At 36.7% G+C, this 25253-nt stretch overlaps 1 protein-coding gene across 7 annotated transcripts in view; it reads left to right on the top strand.

The window, feature by feature from the left end:
* Positions 1-25253, top strand: part of EPC1 (enhancer of polycomb homolog 1 (Drosophila)) — a 71163-nt gene that overhangs the window by 42724 nt on the left and 3186 nt on the right. For 4 of the 7 annotated variants that reach the window (XM_010585230.1, XM_010585200.1, XM_010585238.1 and 1 more), the window contains 12 exons: positions 4533-4692; positions 6462-6607; positions 6693-6899; positions 7277-7425; positions 8807-8963; positions 10350-10526; positions 10631-10720; positions 10806-10954; positions 12250-12602; positions 17990-18073; positions 24570-24688; positions 24770-24856. In XM_010585230.1, the coding sequence (XP_010583532.1) occupies positions 4593-4692; positions 6462-6607; positions 6693-6899; positions 7277-7425; positions 8807-8963; positions 10350-10526; positions 10631-10720; positions 10806-10954; positions 12250-12602; positions 17990-18073; positions 24570-24688; positions 24770-24856 (1818 nt within the window). In that variant the 5' untranslated portion in view covers positions 4533-4592. The remainder of the gene's footprint in view (positions 1-4532; positions 4693-6461; positions 6608-6692; positions 6900-7276; positions 7426-8806; positions 8964-10349; positions 10527-10630; positions 10721-10805; positions 10955-12249; positions 12603-17989; positions 18074-24569; positions 24689-24769; positions 24857-25253) is intronic. The other 3 variants (XM_010585208.1, XM_010585216.1, XM_010585223.1) reach the window with 3 other exon arrangements.

Below are 25253 nucleotides of genomic sequence, written 5' to 3'. Positions count from 1 at the left end.
GTAATCTGAATAGTGTTGGAATTCTAACTGTTTGAATACTTTTCTGGACAGGAATATAGTGGGATGAAAAGGTGCAGTTTCATCTTACTGGCTGGATATTGCAAAAAGTGATGAAGCTGCTCTTTTCCTCAGGCACCCCTCTGTCTCTGGGCTGAGTGCTCCTCTTGCATCCCTTTGGGTCTGCAATTGTCTAACCATGTGATGAGCCAGTGTAGGAAGCTAACCTGATGAAAAATTAACTTGTGGGGGGAAGAACAAGCAGATTTTTAGGTTCTGCATGAAATTTTGGAATAGCTTTAAATGCAAATTTGGATGAGCATTAGTACAAGGTAGAGGGAATGAAGTTTGGGGAACAGTACCATCATTCTTAAAAGTACTGGCTCAAATTAGCATCACAGCACAAGGAACTCCCAACGTTGTATTTCTGATAGCTTTTTATGTCGGGCAGAGAAAGCAACTGAAGAGGGAAGCTTTTCTGGATATAAACCTAACTAATAGTTTGAAAACAGTTAAATATAAAAGTGGAAGGCAGTTTCAGTGAGAATAAACTGCCTTCAATAAATACAAGTTGTGAAACAGGGTATGTATGAAAGATCCAGCTGAAGCAAGTTGAGAGAGAGGGAAGAAACTGCAAAGTCTCCTGTGTTCTTCAGTAGTTCGGACTGAATTTTTGTAAGTTTCAATAAGAAGGATACCTTAATACAGAAATCTGAATGCACTGAAAGTGGAAACTGATGAATAGGAACAAAGAACATGTGAACAATTAATATTTACATGAAAGGTTTACCTCGAAAGGAGGAACAAGGTGAGATCTATCTAGCAATGAATGTGCAGAATAAGAGAATATTTTGTAAATATTTATAGTAAGAGGAAACCTTGATTGTATTTGATACTGAGATAGTTGAAATGTTTATCTGCCATAGCTTTTCATAAGTCTTAATCTTTTTTTTTTCCTTGGTATTCATTTTTAAAAGGTGTTTTTTAATTTAGTAATGGAGCTAAGCCAGTTTACTGGCTAGTTGCTAGCTACTGAAGGGATTCATCTTTCTCCCTTCCTCCCTTTCCCCACTGCCTCCCCTCCCCCTCATTCACACCTGCCCTGGCAGTTCAGGGAGCTAATTTGTCAGAAGACTAATTGTTACTAATTGCTTTCAGGGGAAATAACAGGAGAGACATGGCTTTCTGTGGATTTGGTTCCCTAAGCTGTTGTCATAGGTTCAGTCTGGCATAAAGCAGTGGTAATACGGAGAATGACAGCAAGGGGCACAAGACTGCACCTTGTGGTGGTAGCTGTTAGATGAGTTTCCTTCTAACATGACAAATTACAGCCTTTGAGCTTGACTAACCCACCTAAAATTCATGCTAGGAATTTAAAGAAACAGTCTGAAATAATTTCACAGCTGTTTGAGAACTTCTGAGGGGCAGATGATGTTCCAGAGGAGAAGGGGAAGAGGCACGGCAACCATGCTACTTTAAAAAAAGACCCCGCAACATAAAATTCACAAAAAAAACCTCAAACAAAAAATCCCAAACCAAAACCCCATAACAAACAGCCTGTTGAAAAGGTGGGAGCTAGAGGGTTACAAACAAGCTATCTTAACAGCAATTCCTGGAGGAATATGGATAATGTAAATTATTTGGTCACACTAATCACCTGGAAGATACTAATCTCTTTGTGAACAGCTAATAGGAGTTTTTCAAGAACAAACCCTGGTTAATCCAGTCTAACTCCTTCCTGTGGCAGGGCAAGGGACCTAGTGGATAGTTGCATCTTGACTTTTAAAAAAGGCTATTTTGATACTGTTCTGTTATGCAATGAATGGAAACAGTATTGTAGAAACTGTTGTAAAGTGGAAATATATCTGATTGGAAAACTGTATCTGGAAATGGATGACCAGTCAAAGTGAAAAGGTTTGTTAAATTCCTGAAGAGGTCTGTCTTTAAATGCCTGCTGGTATTTTCAGGAGTGATTTGGACTACAGCATCTACATATTAAATCAAGATAACATGAAGTGCAGCCAGCATGTTTGATTAGGTTTTGGAATTCAAAATCATTCTGACAAACAGGAAACCATTTTAAAATGGAAAGCTGTGGTTTCAGATGAATGAGGTGTTGCATTTGGGTGGGAGTAATCAGCTGTGCAATCACAGTGGAGAATGACTGCAAAATAGAAACTGTAAGCTGTAGTAGGTTAGTTAACTGTAGAAATTTAACGTGCTTTCATGTTAAAAATGAGTGCTTCCAGAGTTACCAATTGCACCTGATTATGTTCAGGAGAGAGAGAGGTGCTGAGCCACTGGCTGAGATGTTGAAGTTGGGGTCAAAGTTGCTGTTCCTGATTTCTGTCCAAATAAGTGAGAACTTGGTGCATGGGAGTGTAAAGGGGAGGTTGCCTTGTCTGTTTATTTTCATTTATTGAGTGGAGTGTCTCTTGTGGTGAATTGAAACAGGTATGAACAGCAGATTAGTTCACCTGTTTCAGTGGAGGAACTTTTATCCAGTTGCTTTCATAATATGTGGGTCTACTAATGCTCTCTGCTCAAGTACTGAGTATTTTTGTAATGGGGATGAAAGTTGGGCAAAACTATGATTTGTGTTTCTGTTTCAAGAGTATAGTCAAGATTTCTTTAAATACTTGTTACTGCAGCCTGTTAGGAAATTAGTATAGACTACTGGTACTAACTAGGATTGCCCATTTCCATATCAGAGATGGGTTAGAGAAAGTGAAATCTTAATTTAGAGTCTAACCCCCTTTTCTTCCCTGAAATGAAGGAATTTTTTGTGTTTAAAAACACAAATTGGAATAAATGGACCAGGAATCCTTCATATGATTATAAAAACAGTAAGCCTTTGCTGTTACTCAAAAACCATTGACTATTACTGTGTATTTGACAAAGAATCCTACTGTACTATATGGAAATAAAGCTTAATTCCCTGTTCTGCAACAGTTGTAGCTGTTGGGACAAAATCCTGAAGAATTATGACTGTTTACACAAATTTGAGGTGTCTGGCAGCAGTGCTTCACTAAAAGGTAGGAAAGAGATTATTTTGTACCATACCCAAGAAAATTTCAGCTGCCACATCTCCTATGTGACATACATGTCTGCACTTAAAAATCCTAGAAGATCACAATCAGTCTAGTGAGTTTTACTCGCAACTGTATGGTATGTCGTATTCTCACGATTAATCTCTTTTCATGAAGAAACTTTGTAATGGGACAGGTGTGAAAGATCTCTGCAGCTTGTTTGAAGGTAAAGGTAGGCTAAAATCCTCGTGAGTCCTTGCAGCAGAATTATACCTTGGAACAGGTCCTAGTTTGAGACTGTACTAACTGCAGTTTACAATAAATCCTATTTTAGAATTTTCTTGAATATTTTTTTTATTTAACTTTAGACAGAATATATTAATTGCCTTTATTGTACTGAAGAGGGAGTAAATTGAAGTCAGACAGACAAAGATGTATTAAGATCATATGGATGAACACTGATATGTTTTTACTTCAATATTAAAACCAATTATCCCTGCCACCCTTATGCTGCAGTTCCTGTTTTGAGTATTTCAGTAACTTGGTTTATAGCATCTCACTAATAGCTGTATCGGCAGAACTGATGCATCACTGGTTTACTGAGCACCTAGGAAGGAACAGTATAGAAACTTAAGAAACCAGCTTTGGTACTAGGGAGAAAATACCATGTTGCATTGTCAGTAAACCATTTATATATATGCACACGTACTGCAGTGTGGGGTTTTGTTGGTAACTCTGTGAACTCTGCTGATACTACTTACTGTCTTGGCAGCACCACAGGAAGAATGGAGTGCATTTGAATAGTAGCACTAGAAAATTACTAGAATTTGTAATGTTACTAATCTGTTACTTGGGTTGTAGTAACAGATAGAAATGTAACTTACTTTTAAGCTTGAAAAACAGTTGCAGATTTCTTAAAAGTTAATTATTCTCACCCTTGTGGTTTAGAGCTTAATAATAAAGTTTATTTGACAGATTAGGAGTGGAAAAAAGAGGATAGTGGAAGGCATTGCAATAAATGAGAATGTCTTTAGGAATCATCATCTGTCTGGGTAAAAATAGTTGTTTCTCTTCTTAATAGGAGATGATGGCAGGCCTCCTTTCTGGTTTTCTGACATCACTGGCAATAAATGGTCATAGCAAATACAGAATAATACCAGAGTGAATATCTGTCTTCAGCTACTTATAATCTGTATGTCTAATCAATCTTAAGTGTCTCTCCAGAAGTACATAAACATAGATTTATGTAGCTTGGGTGCCAAGAACATGCAACTTGACTCACTAAGTTTAGTAACAGAGATGTGTGTTTGTGTAAGAGGGAGAGCTCCACCTACTGGAAAAACCTTCAGGTTTATGGAATGCATTTTGAGTCAAGGGTGCATTATCCATTTCTTAGGTCTGGTCTCAGGGATTTGGAATGAGAACGTTTGCAAAGAAACGGACTTCATTCAACTTTAAAAAGTCTGAGCTCTGAAAGATTTTCATCTTGACTCTTTTTGTTTATAGGAACATCATCTCCAGCGGGCTATCTCAGCACAACAAGTATATGGAGAGAAGAGGGATAACATGGTTATACCGGTTCCAGAAGCAGAAAGTAATATTGCATACTATGAATCAATATATCCTGGAGAATTTAAAATGCCAAAGCAGCTGATTCACATACAGCGTAAGTAAAGTAACTCATTCATTGAAGTCTACACTGAGAACTTTGGTTTGCTAGTAGTTCAGGAGAGTACTCTTAAATGTCTGTTGAGCTCACATTAAGACTGACTTCTGAGAATTTTTTTCAGACATGTAAAGGAATACATACTTCTTACTGAAGAGGTATATTTAGTTCTTGATCAAGAATTAGATAGATGTCTTTCTTGAGTCTTTGTCTATATGTTAATACTTTAAATTTAGCAGTCTCAAAGGCCTGTTTCTGCCCTCTATAACACTTTGTAGTTACAGGTTGCGGGGAAATTTAGGTTCGTTAGCAAAGGCAGACACAAATATACTTGAAGAGGAGAATATATAATACATAGTTAAGAAACAGAGTGCCTGTCCCCTGAAGCTTAATCAGGTTAAAACAACAGTAGAGTGGGTTGGGAAACCAAGCAGAAATGGCAGTAGTAGTAGTATTTGCCTATGCCTGGATGGAAGTATTCTACATCTAAAAGTAGGTGGGTTTTGATATCACTGATGACTTGCAAATGTGTTGGGATTTTGGTTTTGTTGGAAGATAGCAGCTACCCTGTATGGATGTGACCCTTCATATGAGCACCATGTTACTTCAGATAACTTTTGAAAACATTATAAAAAATGTAATCTGTTTCAGAAGTCTGTTGCATGGTGGAATTAGTAGAGTTCTAAAAGTAATGTCTGTGCTATGTAAATGGATCTCATGCCTAATTAACTTTGGTTAAATGTTAAGACTTCTATATCAGTCTGAGCTTCAGTGATGGCTTAAAGTATTAGAATCATAGAATAGTTTAGGTTGGAAGGGACCTTTTTGGTTCATTCCCCCCTGCAATGAGCAGGGACAACTTCCACTAGATCAGGTGGAAGATCAGGTAGATCAGAGCATGCTCCTCTGCTCCTAAGCAAATGAAGAGATTAATACTAGCAGTCTTCCATGCTGATATTAAGGTCACACTTTTTCGTTCTTCTTTTCCTTATCTAGGTGTTTAACAGCTGAAATGGTGATTTTCAGCTGCATTGTATTCTACCTATTTATTTATTAAAAGCAAGTGATGCTTTTCACAGCATGTTTCCAAGTGTGTAGTTGGAGAGGAATTCGTATCTCTTATGAACTAAAACAACTTGCATGAGGCATGAGAACTAGGCAATTCTTGTTTTGAATGCAGAATGCTGCATTTTCATAGGATATTGTGGAAAACAGAACAGTTCTTTATGTTCTGCAAAAGATTACTTGTGTTTGAAGATGCCTTGCTACATAGGGTAGACCATGCTGGGCCAGTTTAGCTTGACTCGTCTACATCACAAAGATCATTGATGAGAATATGTGTAAGGTCACTGTAATACAGTCTGCATATACTTTTGTAGAAGTACCTTTGAAGTGTGTTTGGGCTGAAGTCTTAACTGTTGATAATACAATACATAAAACTGCAGAATACTAAACAGCATTGAAAATTTTGACCAGTCTAAAAAATTCTTACTGAAAGCAATGAGGTAGAAAGCTGCTAGCTGGTTTGACCACTAGTAAGCTTTCACTGGTTCACAAAAGCATAGTCAAATAGATACCAACTTTCATTCCTGATTTTTAATGGTGTAATTTTTTTCAATTAAAAAGTAGCTAACTTTGAAGTAGCATTACTGCAACATTCAAACATATAATTTTGGTTTTGTCTTTGGAAGAATCTGGTGTGTACTTCAGATGCTGCTTTTGGAACAAAACATCTCTGTAGTAAAACTAACTTTCACTGTATCATTTAGCTTTTAGTTTGGATGCTGAGCAGCCAGATTATGACTTGGATTCGGAAGACGAGATCTTTGTGAATAAGTTGAAGAAAAGAATGGACATCTCTCCTTTGCAATTTGAGGAGATGATAGACAGACTAGAAAAGGGCAGCGGGCAGCAGGTACAACGGTACTTTGAATAAAGAATTTGAAATACGCACTCTATATATTGCTATATGAAAGTGACGTGCTGGGTTTTGCATTTAGCCAGTCAGCCTGCAAGAGGCCAAGCTGTTGCTGAAGGAAGATGATGAATTGATCAGAGAAGTGTATGAGTACTGGATTAAAAAGCGGAAAAACTGTCGAGGTCCCTCTCTTATCCCAGCAGTGAAACAAGAGAAGCGAGATGGTTCCAGCACAAATGACCCTTATGTTGCTTTTAGAAGACGAACTGAAAAGATGCAGACACGAAAAGTAAGTAGATCAATACCCCCCTCTGCTTTTTTTCTCTTCCTTCTCCCCCTTTCAAAAAGTAGTTTATATAAAGAAACAATTCAGCTATGTAGTATAAAACAATAGAAGTTGGGTGTGTTTTGTTTTAATTTGCAAGGATAAAAACATAAAAAACTACTTTAGGAAAGCTACTGAATGAAAGTTTGTATTCACTATTTTTTCACTAAATCTACTGCTAAACTTACGGTTTTGGTAAGCTGTAGCTCATTGATAGCATGCACATGCTTCTCTGGTTTAGTGTGTGATTTTTTTATATATATACACATAAATATTTAGAACTTAATTCAGATTATTTAATTTAAATGATGTGGCGAAACATATACACTATGTATCTACAGAATCGGAAAAACGATGAAGCATCTTATGAGAAGATGCTTAAGCTGCGTCGAGATCTGAGTCGTGCAGTAACCATCCTGGAGATGATAAAGAGGAGGGAAAAAAGCAAGAGAGAGTTGCTGCATTTAACACTGGAAATTATGGAAAAGAGGTAATGTTTATTGAAATTTGCTGCAGAAAGCTTTGGAAACTACTTTGTATTCTGATTCCCACAAATACTTAAAACAACGATGGGTTTTTAAAATAAGTATTTAGACCCTTTCACATTTGCAGGATAGCATATTTTCGTAAATGGCTATGGAGAGCAAAATAATACGTTAGGAAGTTGCTTATGGGAAAGTGACCCATCACACTAATCTACATTGTTTTTTTACGTGTGTTCATGTATTTAAATGTATGTATATATTCTATATACTATACAGGAAGAGAGATCATAGTTTCAGGTAAATTCATTTGGAAATTTATGTTACACTTGAATACATAGTTTAAGAAAGTCCTAGCTAATTTTAAGGCCATTTCCAATCATTACCATTGTTTTTCGTTATTGCTGTTCTTTTTTAGCAAAGCCTGATCCAATACCCTCAAGGAAAACAAATAAATATTTTGTACAGTATAAAATGTTGTTCTCTGAGTCATCTCCAAGTAGTGCTGCTTTTGACATACTGTTTGTCAGCTGTGCTGAAGTCCAAATGCTCTGCTTTGTCAACTGTCACTTTCCCAATCAACTGAGAATCACATTTGCAGTGTGGAGTTGTTGTTTAGGTTGATACTTAGAATCTGAATAGACTTTTCTAGCGTAAGCATCCAGGTTTGAAAACAAATGTTTTGAGTCAGTATTTTAAAGCTCTAAAACTAACTTTTTAGTCTGGCTTCTTAGGAAGACAAGTCGAATGTCTGTACCAGTGGCATTTTTTTCAAGCACTGACCATTTTCACTAGAAATAAGAGGGAAGAAGTCTCAAAGGTTTTCTAGTACCTTTGTCAAGAAAATAAGCTGTTGAATAGAGGAAAGACTCAATGCCCCCCTCAGAATGGAAAACTGCACTTCAACTCAGCACTTCCCACAGGACTTGAAATGTAATATGTTTCACGGAGCTGCTTGTTGTGAAACTACTCCATAACATAGAAGAGAGAGTACTGATGAATAAGGCACTCTGCCTCCCTGTTTAAAACCTTTTGAGTGATAAATGTATATTTTTTAAAAGGTACCTGTCCCAAAGTGAGGGGGGAGGGAAACCCTCTCCTTTCCTTCCAGTTTCTGCTTCTTTCCTTTACATTATTGTCTTTTAGAGATGTTTTACAGGCTTTACAGGGTAGTTATCCTTTTATTTATTTGTCGGCATTAGTCATCACAATGGAGTTTCCATGTTAGTAGTCCCCTTTTCTGGAACAATACTTCTGTACTTCTTGCTGTCATCCTGGATGTCCCTTTACCCCAAGTTGCAAGTACTAGTCTTACAGCTGTTATGCAGCTTTTTACCAGACATACATTGTAAACATTCCAACCAATAAAAAAAATAATTCTGATTTCAGGTATAATTTGGGTGACTACAGTGGAGAGATCATGTCTGAGGTCATGGCACAGCGGCAGCCAATTAAACCTACCTATGCTATTCCCATCATTCCTGTGACTAACAGCAGTCCTTTTAAACACCAAGAAGCTATGGAACTGAAAGAATTTAAAGTTAAAGTGAGTAATGTCAGTAACTGAGTTACTAGTTCATGCTGTCACGTATGCAAGATACAGCATTTTAGGATGGGAGAAGGGGTAAGCTTTTTGAAACTGGAAATAGACTAGCAAAGCTGCAATTGGAATAAAATGCTTTGTTCTGTTGGAGTTATGATGATAGCATATAGACTACTGGCTTTCCTCAAGACAGAAATAAAGGAAGTATAGACGAACTACAAAAGGACACATGCAATTGTATTCTTATTCTGGGGGATACAAGCATTTTTCTCTAATACAGTCCATAAAGTTAGGATATCCTGAAGAAAACTGTATTTATTACCTAGATACTGGACAAAGGTACGACTAATGAGGTAAAACCCGTATCTTGTTCTAAATTCATGTAACTTTAATCTGGAGGGTTGTTTTGTTTTGTTTTTTAAATAAGATCCACTGATATTCCCAGCATGCTGTATATCTTTGTCTGGGTTTGTATTTAAGTAAAGTATCAACTAATCTTGTTTGATTTAGAATGCTGATCAGCACTTTTTTTCCTGCAGGCTTTAGTTTTTCTGTCTTACAAAGCATAGCTACAGTGCCAACAACTGAGCATATTAAATAGGTCAGATAACACAGGAGCAATGCTGAGGTATAATTTGAATTTTAAACAAAGACTTCTTATAACTGAAGAATGTCCAAAGGCTGTTCTGAATCTGACAAAGTGGCTTGAATTGGTTCCATTGATAGTAGAGTATTGTAACTGAGATTGCTGGAGTGTACTTACCTGTTAATGATGCTGGGTCGATGCAGTGTCTCACAGGGTGAAAGAAATCTGTTTCTTGGAAACTTGGGAAAAGCACTTGGATTTGCATAGTATAGGGAAATGTGTTTAATTTTTAGAGGATTTTCTGAGATTCTAGGTATCTTTGAGAAGTCTAACTTCTATTTTTGCCTTTAAAGCGTTGTTTGGTACTTAGTAATTCCCTAACATTGCATAAATGCCTATTAATTTAAAATGTTAGTGTGGTGGGTTGACCCTGGCTGGATGCCAGGCGCCCACCAAAGCCACTTTATCGTTTCCCCCCCCGCCCCGGGTGCTTCCTGGAGATCGTTGTATGTATTTTTAGTCTAGTTTTCCAAAGTAGTACTGTTATCTTAATCAGTAGTGTTTTATCTAGCGCAGATTGAGTAAACAGTGCTTGATTCCACCTTGTCTGTTAATTAAATTAAATTAATTTCCTTGTCTGGAAATTAAATACAGATACTCATTAAATGACTGCTTGTATTGCTATCAAGATGGTTGAAAGATGAGTTCACTTTTTAGCTTGCTTACACAGGAGTTTTTTAAAACTCTTGTTTTAATCTAATTTGCTTGTGTAATTTTACACTGCTTTTTTTTTTTCCTTGCAGCAAGATAAACCTGATGTTATTAGACCCAAAAGAAAGTATGAGAAGAAGCCAAAAGTCTTACCTTCGTCTGCTGCTGCTACTCCTCAACAGACAAGTCCTGCTGCACTGCCAGTCTTTAATGCTAAAGATTTGAATCAGTATGATTTTCCTAGTTCGGATGAAGAACCTCTCTCCCAGGTAGGACCTCTGGAGTTTTATGCTGCTCTTGAGGAAAGAATAGACGTAAAACTCATGAATTTACTAGTATCTCTCCTCATACACCCCCCGTCCACTCTTTAAAGGTTTTGTCTGGTTCTTCGGAGGCTGAGGAAGAAAATGATCCCGATGGTCCTTTCGCCTTCCGTAGGAAAGCAGGCTGTCAGTACTATGCTGTAAGTAGAATTTCCTTATGTGTCATAAAACAGAGCATCATTGTGGGAAAACATCTTGTGTTTAATTGTTAAAAATTATTTTAAGCCTCATTTAGACCAACCTGGCAACTGGCCATGGAGTAGCCCTAAAGAGGGAAGATTAGGAGATGTGCGTTACAGATACTGCTTAACCACCCTCACTGTACCCCAGAGGTGTATTGGGTTTGCACGAAGACGGGTCGGCCGTGGTGGAAGGTAAGTGCTACATAATTGTTGCTGATTTTAAAAATAAAATGTAAAAAAAATCCCCACCAGACCCCAAAACCAACCAAACAAAAAACCAATAAGACATGTTTTTAAAAGAGCAAAGTTTTAAAAACCCAAACCCCTTAAAAGTGGAGACATCAGAGGGGTTGACTTTTTAAATATTTCCATTTGATACAGGTTTCCTTAGCTGATTGTCTCCATTTTTATTTTGCAGTAGTGGAAGCCACTTTAATACTGTTTTCTTAAATGTTTCTAGAGGGCTTTTTTTTATTGTTGGCACTCCCAAGTTCTGAGGTGAAAAATACATGTATGTTTTCAGTTGTGATTGATGGTTTGTATTTAAATGATTTGCATAGTTGTCTTCAAATAGTAGTATTTAAAAATAGCAAACATCACATTTTTCAGAAAGTGCTTTTCTGAGTTTGGACCATATTTGGTGATTCGCCAGTTGTAGAGAATTTTGGGAGGAATACTTAGAAGTGACAATAACTGTTAAACATTGTCAAAAATACCAAAGAATTAAGGACTTGCTTAGAAGAAAAATGCCTGAAGTATCTTTATCAAAAACAATTTATAAATTGTTCAGTGTAGAAGTGCTGTTTCTTAAACATTATGTAATGTCTTTAAGAAAATGGTACATTGGTATTAAATTTTAATTTTAAAAAAGTAAGAACATGATTTGGCTTTCAGATTCTTCATGTATTACTAGCAAGTCAGATCAGCATATTGACAAAATCAGAATGGGAGCTGAAGGCTCTTACTAGGATTTTGCAAGGGGATTTGGAAGTTAGTGTGTGACATCCCCACTGAATTGGCATGATTGTAGGTATATTCAGTAGATATAAGAGTAAGGCTTTTGAGCTGAAGTTACTTTAGGAGGGCATTTGAATTGCTTTTTAGTTACTTAAGTTATTTTATTCTCTAGTGTTTTTTCTTTGCATTGTGGAACTCCATCTTCCAGCCTGATGTGGAAAAAAAAAAAAAATTAAAATTATATATGTTGTTGCAGTGTTTTAATACGTACATGATGATGTACATAGCTGTTCAAACAATAGAAGTTAGAATATGAAGAGAAACCTAAATGTACTACTTACTGTAAAATAATACATAGTCATGCATTCTGTGTCTGGTTTGGGGGGGCGGGGTGTTGGTTCTTCTGGAGTGTTCTGTGTAGTTTATTTTACTTCTATCCCTTTGTTGTCCGCAAGCACACATGGCAGACTGGTGACTTTCTTGGTGTTTTCTTGCCACTGTGTAATTCTGCATTGTTTTCCTGTTTTTAGGGTGCTACTAGACAGAGCGCATTCGGACTACGATAACACATTTCATCAGCTGGATTTGGAAATGTTTTCCTCATCACAACACTCTTCAATCAGTCAATTTGCCAATACCTCAGAAACGAATACCTCGGACAAATCTTTCTCGAAAGACCTCAGTCAGATACTAGTCAATATCAAATCATGTAGATGGCGGCATTTTAGGCCTCGGACACCATCCCTACATGACAGTGACAATGACGAACTCTCCTGTAGGAAATTGTACAGGGGTGTAAATCGAACAGGCACAGCACAACCTGGGACCCAGACATGCAGTACCTCTATACAAAGTAAAAGTAGCAGTGGTTCAGCACATTTTGGTATGTTTATTTTGACAAACTTGCTTCTAGAAATTTTAAACTTGGCTCAGAAAATCCAGAATATCGTTAGGTCATCCATACTTTACATCATTGTCTATTTTGACAGTAACAGCCCATCTTCATTTCTATCTCTTTATTTGCTACATACAATGTTTATTTGTATTTATTGCTAGCAGTAGTGTACTGCATCTCAAATTTATGCAAATGTTAGCTTGATATGTAATTACAATTTTAGAAATATGAAGGCTTAGAAACCAGTATTGTGTAGGGTGTAAGTTGACTCTGCAGATCTGGATTTTTAAAATTAAGAATGTTGATACAAATATTACATTCCAAATTTTTTTCTAGTACAAGGTGTGGTGGTGGGAAATGGTTAGTTTAAATGTTTGCATTTAAAATATCAGCATATTGTGAATTTTTACTTGAACTTACATGAAATTAAATGCCATTTCTCATCCAAAAAATACCCAGCCCACCCCCACTGACGCATCTGCTCATGTTTGGCAAAACTCTTGGACTAATCACCTCTACATCTTGTCAGCAAGTGGCAGATTATATCTTATAGAACCTAAATTACAGAATTGAGGACCGGACTCCTAAGAAAACTTGATGAGGTGGTGTTTTTTAACTGGAATAATATTGGATAGCATATCTCTTTATATTGGGTTCTTCACACTGGGAGACTGGTATTTGCATAGTTAGAATGTAACTTAAATCTTGAATTTTGATCAGCTGGTACATTAAATGTTATCCTTTTATAGCAAGTAAAGTGATGTTTTTTGCAAAGAAATAACTTTAAAAGTTGACCCCCATTTTGTAAGGAGTCTCTAAAATCATGTTTCCCCTGCCATTTTGAATTATGGCTTTGGAAACAAATTAGAAAACATGGATAATGTAGGAGTTGTGTGGGGAGAGATGCATATACCTAATAAACTCCCCAAATTGTGGGATGTTTTGGAGATTTGCTTGAAGGGTGTTACCCTGGTATCAGATTACTTTAATCCTCTTGTTTTCCAATACATTTTGTACCTTTCCTCCCTGTACCACCTGGGGATTTTTTGTGTTTTCTGAAAATTTGTCCTCCTTACATTTTTAGACTTAGTGGGCAGCTTTGTTCTGCTGCTTTATTTCATGCTTCCTCTCCATGCTGTTGTAGAGTAGGTCCTTGCCCCCATCCCCTATTCTTTTCTCTTTTATGACTCTTCTTGCTGGAAATGTATTAGGGCTAAAATTGACGATTCTTCTGGCTTGTGGTCTAAGTACGGCTTTTGGTGTTTAAGTTCTGCTGCTCCAATGTTTCAAATCAGTAAACCAAGTCCAGAGGAGAGCATGATCTGTCTAGTGGCCAGAGTCTGAACTGTGATAAAATGGTAGTCAGGTTACTAGTGTGAAAAAAAAACTAATGTGTGAGGAATAGATTATAAATACACTATAAAGTAGTAAATGGGCAATACATTCCATCTGAGAATAACATAGACTTGAAAAATTGGCTGTTTAAATTGAGTGTAAAGCATGTGTCTTGGTGTGTGTATATAAGTGCACAAACACATACCCCTCCACCTCCCCCACCCCCCAAATCACTTTTTTGTTAAATAGATTATTAAGATATTGGTCTTACATCCATTGAGGAATTAAATCCAATTGTTATTTATGGTGATGAGTTCTCTACAAGGTTTTAATTTTGTATTTTGAATTGTGTGGGAAAGTAATATATATGCGTAAGTGCCTAGCATGTTACATTCATTTGTTCTTGGAATTCTATGCAGATAGTTTATTTCATCTGTGTAAAATACTTAAGTTAGTATTCCAAGCTTTTCTAAATTTAAATGTTGTGGAGTTTAGATTCATATTTTTGTTAGGGTTTGGTGCAGGAATGAAATACTCCATAAAAATATAACTATGTCTAAATTCATAGATATACTTTAGTTACCACAGTCTTTGGATAGTCACTTATTAATATAACCAGGTAGATTGTACCCGTGTAATTATTTAAAATCTTATTTGGGATTCTTGTAGCATTGGAGGTGTGTATGAGTTTGTGTATATGTGGTGTAATGATGGTCATCTGTTTAGGGGTAGGTATTTGAAAGGAGCATACAGTCTAGTTCATCTTGGTACCATTCTGTTTTCTAGTGTTCTTTTTTCAGTTTCTTAAAGGATTCTTGAAGACACATTGTCTACACAGATTACAGGTGTGTTTGTACGTCTCATACGTATGAGTTTGACTTCTTCACAGGTGCATGTCAGTTGGGGCTGCAGCTGCTAAGTTATGTCATCTTACTTTCTGTAGCAAATACTGTAAAGAACATCAAGTATCTAACATCTGTACTAAAGTTTTTCTAATCTCACTACTGCAGATTACAACCTTGTAGAATGTTCCTGTTCCTTTTTCTTAGCTGTTTTTAAAGGTGGGAGTTTGTTGTGCGTGTGGATTTTTTAGGTTTGTTTCTCGTTGCGTTTTAGGTTTTTGAAGTGGCAGTAGGTCTTTTTACCAGAAAGCACTTATTAATGCATCTCTATTTTTAAAAATCCTTTTGTCCCTTTGCTGCTACCATGAGTTGTGGGCAAACCATATTGCTTACCCTTTAAGATAAAGTTCATACTGAGATTCTGTAGTGGCCAGCAGAGGTTGCTGTGTTTATTGTGCACCATCAAGTGATAAGCTTTGTCTGTTTCCATATTAAAGAAGTTTAGAGAATTCTTGAGCTTTTTCCAGCTTGAATGATCCAGACAACATGCTGCTGACATGGAAAAATTGCTGTGGAAAACCTTGCTTTTCAAGTCTGTTATATATGGCTGGCACAAGTGTGAAGTTGAGGTCTCTCAGGTCTTTCTGTTAATCAGAGGACACGTTATAAAAGCTGTGCTGTGACATACCATTCCCTGGCTACAGGAAGCATTGTTTTTCATCCTGAAGATCAGAGAGAGGTTTCCCCAAAGAGCCAGGTATTTTATAAACATTTTCAAGTGCCTTTAACCCTGAAGAAATGCAAGTTATTCTGGTCCTGGCTTTCAGAGTGCTCAGCATAAAAGATCAGTGGAATATGAAGTTATTGCATTGAGATTTTGCGTGTAAGCTGAGAAGGGATGTTGTTAAAAAAGAAAAATCCCTTACAAGTTACTTGAAAACGGGGCTTGTATTGGACTTGTGTGCTGAAGGATAGGCTTTGGCAGCAGGATCAAATGGCCAAGAAAAAGTAGCACTGCTTTTGGAGAGGGTGATTCCTTTTCATCTTACTGAAGAATTATGAAAAAGCATCCTTTTGCCCTCTTGCAAAAGGACCTAATTCAAGGATCTTCAGGCATATGTTATACAGAACACCACTAAAAAGCAAGCAAGAGTGTAAAAGCATGATTCCTGTGGAGGAATAACTCGTTCAGTGGGGAAGCTATTCACTCTGAACAAGCTGCAACAAAATTACTTCAGAAAAGGAGCCTGTATTGCTGACAATCTCATCAAATTTCTGAATTGTAATCTTAAGTCTGGAGTGTGCAGTAGGCATGAATATTCATCTGAAGTATTTGTGTCCCAGGAATTTAGTCTTTCTCGTTAGATTAATTGATTGATCTAGTTCTGCCAGGCAAATGTTAGTCTTCAAACTGCATTGCATTATAGAGAGGCTCTGCTTCCTGCTGGAGACTTGCTGTTTAATATGTTATGTTCATATTTTTGGATGCTCGCATTTAGTAAACAAACTTTGAGACATTTAAAACTGCATAGCATGTATAATTCCATTGCAGCCTTGTGTTTAGGAGGCAGACCAGAGATACCAGTCACTAGTGAAAAATTTGAGCACTGGTTCCCAGGCTCCACAGTAAGACCAGGCAATCATCTTGCACTCTGTTCTTTTCTGCCTTCTTCATCCAGAAGCTGGTCACTTTGAAATGAAAGTCTGCAGGATGTCAGGACTAAAGAGGCTAACAGTTAACTAGAGTTTACTCACTAAATTTGTAATTCTTTAAGAAGAAGCTTGAGTATTCTAGCAGGAGCCTTAGTGAAAATTCTTGAAGAGTTATGATGTTTGGGATTGTAGACCTTACTGTATGTGAAAAACTGCAGGCATCCAGAATATAGTTAAAGAATCCAGAGTAGCTTACCTTGCATCCTCTTGTAAACTAGAGATTTAGATGATGTACTGCAAGTTGTGCTTTGCTGTTTGGTAACTTTTTCTGTGGTAATTCCATAGAAATAACATTTTTCCCAGTAAACTTGGATGCTTCTTTTCGCATCTCTTAATCTGCTTTTTAAAAGCAAGTTTGCACACTTGGGCGTGTAGCAGGACGGTAAACTATGCTTTCATTTCCCAAATATGTGTTTAGCATTTCCATCTCCAAATTTGTGATGTTGGTTGATGGATCTGTACTGTTTTTTCATGTTCTTGTTAAGGATGCCCGACACCTGTCTTGAGGCATCTCTTTCCTGGAAAGAAGCAGGAAGGAAGCTCCTCAATCCTTGTCACAGTTCCTCGCACCAGAGTAGGACTTGTCCTACCTTTTCATTGCTGTTATGCCATCACTGGCGTTGTTTACATCTTTTTATTTAACCCTTGTATCTGTAATAGTCTCAACACTGCTGTCTGGTTTAGTGTTTTCCCTTTTCCAAATGCTTATTTTCACATTGTGGGATAAACTTGGTCATGAAAAATACCAACATTTGTAATGGCTGTTTTCAGTTATCATTGGAACTTAACAGTCTTGGCCCATCTGTGGCTGAGATGTTGAGATCCTAGTTGAAGAAGTAATGACCTTGGGAGTAACAGATTTCTATAGTTTGCTGTAGGCTTAGTTGAAGGAGGAACTCTTAGAAGGAAAAGCCTCTTTAGTCTGGGAAATGTGACTGGGGATGGGGGAAGAATCAATGCTTACTAAAACATCTGAGCACTTCTGGAGACTTTGAGACTTTGTAATGATACTAGATTTTCTCATTCAGCTTTAACCCGGTTGGAGTAATACTTTGTTCCAAAGTGCTGGATCTTTGGGCTTGTGTAAACTGTTACGCTTTGTCTGCATCCCATGCAAGGATGGTCACATTTATAACTGTGGAGTAAACTGTGTACCCCAACTGGCCTGTGACATTTTGGTGGAAAGTCATATTAAGAATGATGGGCAGACAAATCTAAATGCATAGCAAGCATTTCTAGCTAGTAAAAATCCTCATTAATTGTTTTCTGTCTCTTCTTCCACTACCAAGTAGGGAACACATATATAGATCTTATATCTAGTTTATAATTTCTAAGTCTGGAGTTCTGATGTTAGGAATTCCACACTTAAGTTCTGTTGGGCTGAAATATAAGGCTGTTGTAGTAATAATCAAGGGCATAATGATTCATGTTCTCATAGTGTCTAATGCCATGTTTAAGTAAAATCAATCTTGAACTTCTTTTCAGAAAGTGAAACATCTTTGGGCCTGGTGCATCAAATACTAAATCACACTGATGGCTCTAAGTCTCTCCAATCTTCCGAATTCACTGGTGAGAACTTGCTATACAGTAGAAAATCTTTAACCAGGCAATGTAAGCCAGATAACATCTCTCACAAGATAGAGATAAAAAATGTGATGTTCTGGATTACTTAGTATTGTGAATGATGTTTGCTTTGCATGCACTTCGGCATTAGTAACCACTAATTGTTCTCTTGTACAGCAGGGATGTGATGCTGTTGTGTATTTCCCTTAAGAAAACATTGTAACATGATATATCATCTTTCCACATACTTTAGCAGTTCTGTAGTTCATGGGATTTATCAACTGGAAGCTTTAGTGAAGTGATCTTTCTTCTGTTACCTGATCCAAACTGCCTTTTTAAATGGCCATCACCTCAGCTGGAAGGATGAGGGAATCCAGTACTCTGAATGGATTTTTAGAGAGGTTCTTGGAACTTTTAATCTTAATGCTTCAGTTTTCCTACTGAAGGAACATTTCTTCTCATAAGAACAGATACTTAACTTGATGTTATGAAGCAACTGGTTTTTTAAGTTACTGTAATTTAAATACCTAATTCTTACTATTTTAATGTTTAACAGGACTGAAGCATTTGCTGAAAGGTTTAATTAAGTGTTTCAGTCTCTCAATATTAAATTTTTTTAAAACTTTATTTAAAAAAAAAAAAAAAAAAAAAAACCCAAAAAAGACAAACAAAACCAAAAAAGACAAACAAAACCAAAAAAGACAAACAAAAGCAACCAAACAAACAAAAATCAAACAAACAAAAACAAACAAACAACCAAAACTTACCTGGGTAGGTCATTGTGTTTACTCCACAAAGCTTCCCTGGCAAATCTAGCGAGCATCTTCCATTCAGAAAATCAAAAGGAATGCTAGGAGAGGGACCAGGAGTTTACACGTGCATTTTCTGCTTTCCAGGATATGCTTCCTAGTGTTCAGGAAACTGGTTCTTGTGGTCATTTTTTTGTAAGTCTGTATTTTCCTACTTCAGGGAAGCCGAGTAACAGCTAGTGAGTCACCTCATAGTAAAATTTGCAGCAGTAGTCAGGAGGGAGGCTGTGCCTGTTTACCATACAAAGACCAATCTGTTCATACAGATTCCACAGCTAGGCCCCCTCCTCACTGGTTTCAGCCACTTCTGGGAAGGACTTGCCTTTTCAGAGAAGCTAAACATAAGCTACAGCATTGTAAGGCTCCTACATCTTAAATGCTGTGGTAAAACTAATTAGCACTGTAAAAAAAAGTTTTATATTGCAGTATAAAACTGGTGAGAACTATGGATCCTTGAGAAGTCCATTGACAGCATCACTGTTACTCTGTGCTGCAGAAAACAACACCTGTTGAGTATCAGCATGCCACAGAATTTGGTACATATGTAAGCAGAATCATCCAACTGAAACATATTATTCAGTGGCTTAATTTGAGCAAAAAAATGATATATAATTACCCCAAAGCTTACAAATATCGTGCTTATAGTCATGTAAATGATTGTAGTAAACATATTCATAGTGCAGTGGTTTTGAAAATTTGGGTTATTGCACAACATTTGTGGCTGTCGCTAAGGAGATACTAAGCAGTCATTTATCCCCTCAGTCAGTCTCAGTAATGTACAATGTTTCTTTACTTGTATTGGTAGCTGCAAACTCCTGAAGCTGCTTCTTCTACCTTCTATTCCTTTATGCAGTCTGTAAGGCAGAAAACATTTCTCTTGCTGCCAAAGTATAGCACTAATACAGTTGCAGAAGAGGTGCAGGCATTGTCCCGAGCTGTTATGAAGAGGATAACAGCATAACATGATGTACTGACTTAAAATCCTGAAGGTTGTGTCAACTGAAATGTTATAACTTGATTCGGAATTCTACCAGAAACAATTCAGAAGCATACTGAGTTTTAATTGTTTCAGTTCAAAACAGTATGCTGCAAAGAAATGAGTAAAAGCCTAGTCTCTCAGTAAAACTTGAGCTACCCGTCTTCTGACAACTATCTTGAGATGTGGATAACTCCAGGTAGGGTTGTGCCTTGAAGGTTCCTAATATTTAAAGTTAGGAAAGGAGTTGGGTTAGGTTATCTTAAGGAGTCAGATGACTTGCATAAATTACTGAAAGCTTCTTGGATAGTGTGTAGAAGTTGAGGGAAGGTACGCTTTTTAGCTATGAAAGACAGTTTAATGTTCTTGCTTATAGTGTATCAGTAGTGGTGGTTGAGGTACTCCCACTTCCACCCCTCACTGGATTCTGTGTAGTGAATGAAACTGGATGTTTTGTCACTGTCCAATTCAGTAAATTCTATAGTATTAAAATCGTCATTACTGTATGATGGAACCATACCACTGTGGCCCTAGCATGCTGTTTGAGAAGAGTCTATAAACACTACACTCTTGTCTAGAGCTGCTGAAGCAAGAATCTGTTTTAAGATCTCATGTGCTGTCTTTAACCATTGAATGTTATGTTTTGTCCCTTTTTTTAATTTGAAGCTGTTGTTCAGTGGTCTGTTGCTTTACTAATTTTTTTTTAAAGCCTTGAAGGTCTTCAGTAATATAAGGAATATGTAACTTTGTGTAGCTTTGTGTAGCAGTACTCTTCTGAGTTACCAGAAACGTGGTTGCTGATTTAAGTGTAAATAAAAGGTCTAGGCTTGCTTCTTAGATGCTGTTTTTCTCCAGGCAGATAAAGAGCAGCGTATGACACAAAAGAAAATGACATTCATTTTTGCTACTTCTACATTTGGCATTTTTCTCTGATACAGATGAAAAATTTTCAGCTGTGCCCTTTCTCTTCTTTAGAATAAAAATAGAAGAGGTAATAAAATTTCTGGAAGAAAGTTCTTAGGGACACTGTTAACAAGATATTAAGTTTGTCACCTGTGCGATTGCACCTATGCTAGCTTTGCAGGCAAGAAAAAAATACTCTCTGCAAGCCATATATTTAACCCATTAATAGTGGCTACATTTTTATGGTCTGCAGTGCATTCTACTTGAATTGCTTTTTTTAAAAAAGACAGCTGAACTTAGACTAGCTCTTTAAGACGTTTAGGACTGTGCCTGCAGATGTAGAGGCACAGTCAGTACACCTGTGATTTCACTGTGCTGAGCATATGTGTGATTTCCCCAGAAAGCCTTCCCCAATTCCAGTCACAGTTGTGTGCCACAGAAAATTAATACGCAAGATTAAATAGGTGGAAGTACTTTCATGTAAAGTAAGTACAAACATTTTTTGTTCGTGGGAATGACATTTTTCAGAAGCAACTCATATCACAATCAATAGGCTTATTTTTTCAATTGAAATGTAATATAGACTGTACTCTGATAGCAGGAGGGGAAGAAACCTAGTGACAGTGTTACCAAAATACATGGTGGCTTTTAACAGAAGAGCAATAAGTATGCTATCCTAGTTTGCAGGTCTTCAAAAGAAATAATGATTAATTTTGGTTTGGATAGTTCTCAGTAGCAGTAATGTTTTCAATAAAACCTTCAATGTTGTGCTTCTTTAGCATGGAGAGGGAAGAGCTAGCTTATGTAATTATAATCTATAATGTCTTCTGGTACATGAGCATATCTGCATACACTGTGGAATGGAAAAGGGAGTATCAATCAGATTATTTTAGGAGGCTGTAGCTTGCAGCAGTCGTTTATGGGCAGTGTTGCGTTTCTAAACTGGATGCAACTGATTAATTCAGAATCTCACAGTAAATCTCTGACAGTATTGCAAATAGTATATTGAAATGTCTAGTAGGCTTTTACCTTTAATAAGGGAAGCAGCAAAAATGTTGCTGAATGTTTTAACCTAAATTGAAAAACCTGAAGTGAAATGTTCTTGAGTGCATTTTCAGATATGGCAGGTAAATAGCCATTTCCATTGCATTTTCAAGGCGGCATTTGTAAGTGCATTTGGATATTTGAGCAGAAGTAAGAGAAGCAGTTTGGATATACATGAGGGTGGTGGTCATAGTGGGTGGTTCTGTCACTTGTTTACTTCTACAGCTGTATAACTGTTTTCATTGTGGTGGGAAACTTAGAGCTGTAAGAGTCACAGACTGCTTAAAAAGAAATGTACTGATGCACAGTTGGAAAAATACAGTTCTTCTAAATGTTGCTTCCAGAAAGAAGGGGGAGCACTTAAAGACTTGTCCTAAATAATGGCTATCCTAAACAAACACAGGTTGTCTCAATAAACTTTATTTACTGTTTTTAAAAAAAAAACCACAGTATTTTGGAGTTGGTTAAAGCAACATAGGTGACTGCGCTTACAACAACTCTATAGCTTAAATCTAAAATGTACTTAAGGGTTGAAAACTGAAACTTAACTTTTACTTACTCAAATGGACAAAAGTGAGATGGTTATGATGGTGGAAATGTTAATTCAGTCAAAGATGGTGGCATAAGATACCCTTTTTTGCCCATTTTCCTCTGTCAGTCTGTGAGTTGTCTTTATTTACATCACTTATACAGCCTGTTACTAAGCAATATATTTACAGTGTCATACTGTAGAATAAAATACCTTACTAATACATGGAACCTTCAGTATCACTGGCACTATGTTGGCTAAACCATAACGATCCTAAATTTTAGGGTTTTTAAAAAAAACATACAATTAATAAGTCACTACTAACTGATCAATATAAATGAAATATCTATCAGTACCAGGACAGTACATCCATTTTTTCCCCTCTGCTGCTGCTGATCAGCTTTCTACATGCTAATCTGTGTGCTAAAACTTTCTTGCTCCAACTTCTGTGTTAGGTGACAAGTTTAAAAAAAAAAAAAATCTAAAGGGCTTTTAGTTTATATAAAGTAGAAAAAAAAATTAAATTGTATATAAAATTTAAACAGCCAACTTCTGAATATTTGGTCTATGAATTCTAGTCTGGATTTTTTTTTAGTAAGGGCGTTGTTACAACTAAGCTATTCCCCTAGGAATAACTTTAAAACATTGAAGAAATGAAGCAAGTCGAAGTGAGATATAACTCTAAGAGTATTGGGAAGTAATGTCACTTGTGGCAATATAAACAAGTGCTACATCCCTGCTTCCTGAAGAATGTTACTTTAAAAAAAATTAGTAACCTGAATGTAGCAGCTGAGTAAAAATTTACAACTTCAAGTGCTTAGATAGCAAAGTGCTGGTAATAAATTAGTGCTATTTCCAGTACATAATAGAAGGATTTGGAACAATGTTTTACGGGGGAAAAAAAAAGACAAATACACTGGAAAAATGCATGCTCAGCAGTGTTTACTCTGTTTCCAAATATTAATTCTTATTTTGGTTAGCCATTTGTATTGACTTGTTATTCAATTTTATACATAAGGCACAATTGTTCTTCAGAATCCTGTTGTATCCAGAAGCAGGAGATTATTATAGTTTTGATAGAAGTGGATTTTCTTCAGGCAAGCAAGCCTGAAGGGGGGGTAGATGAAAAAAAAAAAAAACCACAAAAACACCTTTAAAAATTGTGATTTGTGAACAGGGTTCAAGTGTCATGGTGATTTGTTGCCAAACAGTAGTGAACTTCCCCAGAAGTGAACTTCCACTGCATTCTAGAAGTATGAATACTATTTACAGCACTTACTTGGGAGCATCTGTACAATCTGAAGATAACATTGAAGGAAAAATCTGAAAGGTGTATCCTAGACTGAATTTGCAAGGGGATTCACATTCCAGCCTTGATTCAGTTTTAAATTGAAAACTGAGACTTACTTTCATTTTGGAAATGTAAATTAAAAAAAAAAATCATAACTTTTTACAGAGTTAACCAATGTTCACTCCCCACCCCTGCACCATTGGGCATCTCCTTGTGAGTCTGTAGGAATAACACTGGTTTTTGTCAATTTTATACTTACGGGCTAGCTGGATAAAATTCTAGTTGACTTGTGTTATATTCACTACTGGATCACCTTTCAGAGATTTTAGAGAGAAGGATGTAGTTCTATCAAATTCTGTATTGATGGAGTTGCTTGTACATGTGTGATTAAAAACAACAAAAATACTGTATTATGATAGCCTGCAGAGTTGTAAGCATGCCCAATTAATGTTTTCAACTAAACTTAAACATAAATCTTAATTTTAGGTACTCGCTGCCTTCAGAATGCTATCTGTGAGGGCTGAAAGCATGCAGTTCCCAAGTTTTGCATATAAACCTAATTTACTAATAATGCAGATACTGTAGTTTTAAAAAATGAAAACAGTGATGCCATTGCTACCTGTAATTTCTTTTTAATCAGTTATTAGGGGGTTTTTGGTGGGCTTGATTGTGTTCTGGTTCCCTCCTCCCCGTCCCTTTTTGGTATCTTGAGCTAAATGAAGCAGAGCAATTAAAGCCTATATACTAAAAAACAGCTTAAAAAGGGAAGGCTTAATTTGAACAAAAATTTCTAGGAGGATGATAGCCTTTTTGCCATAAAGGTACATTAAGGCTCTTAGGAACTTGCTGTGGTGTATTATTATTTTTTTAGCATTATAAAATAGATGTGTTTATATACACAACACCTACATATTTTGATATAGTATTTTCTCGTTTTATATTTTGTTCAGCATTTACAGCCGAACAATACCAGCAACATCAACAGCAACTGGCACTAATGCAGAAACAGCAGCTTGCACAAATTCATCAACAGCAAGCAAATAGTAATTCCTCTGCCAACACATCACAGGTGAGGGATTTGTCTGTGCTATGATTTATCCCTCATTGTTTCCCACCAGGGTTCATCTCTAATTGTCAACTGTTGCCATAGAACCTTGAAACTAACCAACAGGAAAGTGGCTTTCGCCTGAATCTACATCATAGCCATTCTGTAAAGTGTTTAGAAGGGACACCGCAGGTGAGTGTGGCAGGCATTGCCTCTGCTCCCTCTTAACAAAAAAAAGATGGGTCAGTCAATTAATGAAATTTTCAAAGCCTTAGAAATATGAATTGCAGAGATCTCCAGCCATGTCATTATCCTCTTGATAGTGGGGAATTTTTAGAGCAGGATTTTTAGTTAATAACTGAAGCTAACTCCTGTATATGTCCTCCATACAGCTGTGGAAGTGTCTAATATTCATAAATGTGTAGCGATTACAGTGGTGACAGACACAAAAAGGTTCAGAGGTTGTTTGCAATCTGAACCTCCAAGTTTCTGAATTGGGTTTGGAATTTCATGAAAACAAGTTGACCTGTGAAACAATGTTGTTCCATAGAACTTTGGAAATAAGTTTCTTTGTATTTTAAATAGTGGG

Source organism: Haliaeetus leucocephalus, unplaced genomic scaffold, assembly GCF_000737465.1.
Source record: "Haliaeetus leucocephalus isolate CR32 unplaced genomic scaffold, Haliaeetus_leucocephalus-4.0 Scaffold0, whole genome shotgun sequence".
Classification (NCBI taxonomy): domain Eukaryota; kingdom Metazoa; phylum Chordata; class Aves; order Accipitriformes; family Accipitridae; genus Haliaeetus; species Haliaeetus leucocephalus.
The sequence above is the reverse complement of the archived record's forward strand: the minus strand, read 5'-3'. Positions and strand labels throughout refer to the sequence as shown.